Source organism: Pterocles gutturalis, unplaced genomic scaffold (assembly GCF_000699245.1).
Source record: "Pterocles gutturalis isolate BGI_N339 unplaced genomic scaffold, ASM69924v1 scaffold19655, whole genome shotgun sequence".
NCBI classification, from domain to species: Eukaryota; Metazoa; Chordata; class Aves; order Pterocliformes; family Pteroclidae; genus Pterocles; species Pterocles gutturalis.
Genome location: NW_010143877.1, coordinates 1 through 2,495, shown reverse-complemented (window position 1 = coordinate 2,495; position 2,495 = coordinate 1). Strand labels below are relative to the sequence as shown.

Here is a 2,495-nt window from a genome sequence, read left to right as displayed (position 1 = left end):
GCCACCCAATGACTTCCCATGGGTGAAGAGCAGACACATGGCCACATGCAAAAATAACTTCCACCAGCTCTGAGGAACACCAGCACCAAACCCAACACATACCTTTGGGAAGAAGGACAACACTACGCTACCGTTGTCACCACTACTGATGCTACCGATGCTACCAGCCCCTGCCTGGACTGCAGGGGGTCACCAGAAGGGCCTGCAGCACTTTGCCAGTCCATTGTAGCAGGTACCAGCGGCTCTCTGAAACAAGGGACACAGCAGGAACGAACACTCGCCCTTCATCTTCCGACACGTCACGGTGTCTGACCCTGTAATGGAGAAAAAGAGTGAGGTTGTTCTCATTTACAGAATCTCTCCCTCTTTCCCAAACAAAAAAATCCCCATTGAGTGTATTTATACTTACCAGCAGCGGCGTGGGACACCACGAGGAGAAGCAGCAGCAGGAGGAGTATCTTCATGGCTTTTGTCGACATGGTGGAGTGTCACCGCAAAGCTGCTGAGCCCAGGAGACACTGCAGTAGGAAGGAACGAACCTGTGCTTACAAGGCTTTGACGAATGCAACCTGCAGGGATTTAGCAATGGCATTTGAATCCGAACAATGTATTTAAAGGATGCACATTGTAACCTCTAATTACCAACTCTTCTGTGGATAGATGCCACTACGTGTCCCCACCCTGAGAGGAATTTTCCTCTTAACACTGACACCTGCTGGCTCCCGAGTCCAGACCCAAAGCACCATCTCCTCCACAAACAGCAGAGACAGGCAGATATTCCAGCAACCATTCGGCCAGAGCAATGACCATGTGCACAAGGTGCAGTTCACTTCAAGGTATCTGCACACTCGAGTCTCGATAAGATCATAGAATCACAGAATCACAGAGTGGTTTGGGTTGGAAGGGACCTTAAAACACCATCCAGTTCCCCCCCCTGCCATGGGCAGGGACACCTCCCACCAGCCCAGGTTGCCCAAAGCCTCATCCAGCCTGGCCTTGAACCCCTCCAGGGATGGGGCATCCACAGCTTCTCTGGGCACCCTGGGCCACTGCCTCACCACCCTCACAGGGAAATATTTCTTCCTAGTATCTATTCATCTTTGCCTCCAGAAATGCAGATTTTACACAGAAATGAATATTTGTTCCCATTTTAGACCCAAGAAAATATTGCCCAAAGCCACATGGAGACTGAATCCAGAATCCGTCCTACCAAGACCTCGTACCTCTCTGTGTGCAACTCCAGCAGCACAGCTGAGAGGTCTCTGCAACTCCTTGTTCTCCCACTTCAAGAGGGGGTTAAAAGATGACAAGGTGCACCAGAGTCACAAAAAATCACTTGAAGGTTGGAAAAACAAACACACACACCTCCCGCCAGCCAGCTGATGTACAAACATTTGGGAGCCTCCTGCGTGATTTTGCAAAAGCACTGACAAAACCTCGGATGATATTTGGATTTAATTATAACAGATTGTCGTGACCTTTCCTGGGCATTTATTTTCTAGAAAGTATGTGCTTCTCAGAGAACGGGGTCTGCAGGGCTGGAGATTGGGGAAAAAGCAGAGAGGACACGGCTCTGCACAGACGAGGGCACCTGCAGACACCAAGGGTTGGGATGACATTTCACAAAGGTTTCATCTCTTGGGTAGGGGGGGAAAAATAAACAGAATTAATTTGTGGCTCCCTGCACATCATGTCCTGGCTGCCACCTAGTGCTCGTGCCTGCGGTGGATGCACAGCACTTGGGCATCGCAGGAGGGGACATGGGGGCGAGTGCGCAAGAAACTGGGGAACATCAGGACAGACTTAGGGGAGTGCACAAGAGACTGGGGATCATCAGAATGGACTTGTGCAAATGCACAACAACCTGGGGAACATCAGGATGGACTTGTGCAAATGCAGAACAGCCGGGGGAACATCCGAATGGACTTTCGGGAGTGCACAAGAAACTGGGGAACATCCAGATGGACTTCTGGAAATGCACAGCAACCCAGGGAACATCAGGACGGACTTGTGCAAGTGCGTAACCTGGGGAACATCAGAACAGACTTCTGGGAGTGCACAATCTGGGGGTCACCAGAATAGACTCGTGCAAATGGAGAACCCAGGGAACACCAGAATGGACTTGTGCAAATGCAAAACAACCTGGGGACCGTCAGAATGGACTTGTGCAAGTGCACATGAAACCGGGGAACACCAGAATGGACTTGTGCAAATGCAGAACAACCTGGGGACCATCAGAATGGACTTGTGCAAGTGCACATGAAACCGGGGAACACCAGAATGGACTTGTGCAAATGCAGAACAACCTGGGGAACACTGAGGATGGACTTGTGGGAGTGCGCAAAAATCTGGGGAACATCAGGATGGGCTTGTGCAAATGCACAGTAACCCGAGGGGTCTCAGGCCGGTGCACCCCCCTCCGCTCCGTGCTGCCGCAACACCCCGAGAAGCCCCCGTGACGCAACAAGTGACGTAACATCGCCCGGCGGGAGAGA

At 51.4% G+C, this 2,495-nt stretch overlaps 1 protein-coding gene across 1 annotated transcript; it reads right to left on the bottom strand.

Moving 5' to 3' along the window:
• Positions 1-189: 189 nt before the first annotated feature.
• On the bottom strand, positions 190-479 carry DEFB1 (defensin, beta 1). The gene is made up of 2 exons (XM_010084917.1): positions 410-479; positions 190-314 (listed from the first exon to the last, which is right to left on the bottom strand). Exons 1-2 carry the CDS (start codon positions 477-479, stop codon positions 190-192), a joined length of 195 nt encoding a protein of 64 aa, XP_010083219.1.
• Between the last annotated feature and the right edge of the window lie 2,016 nt (positions 480-2,495).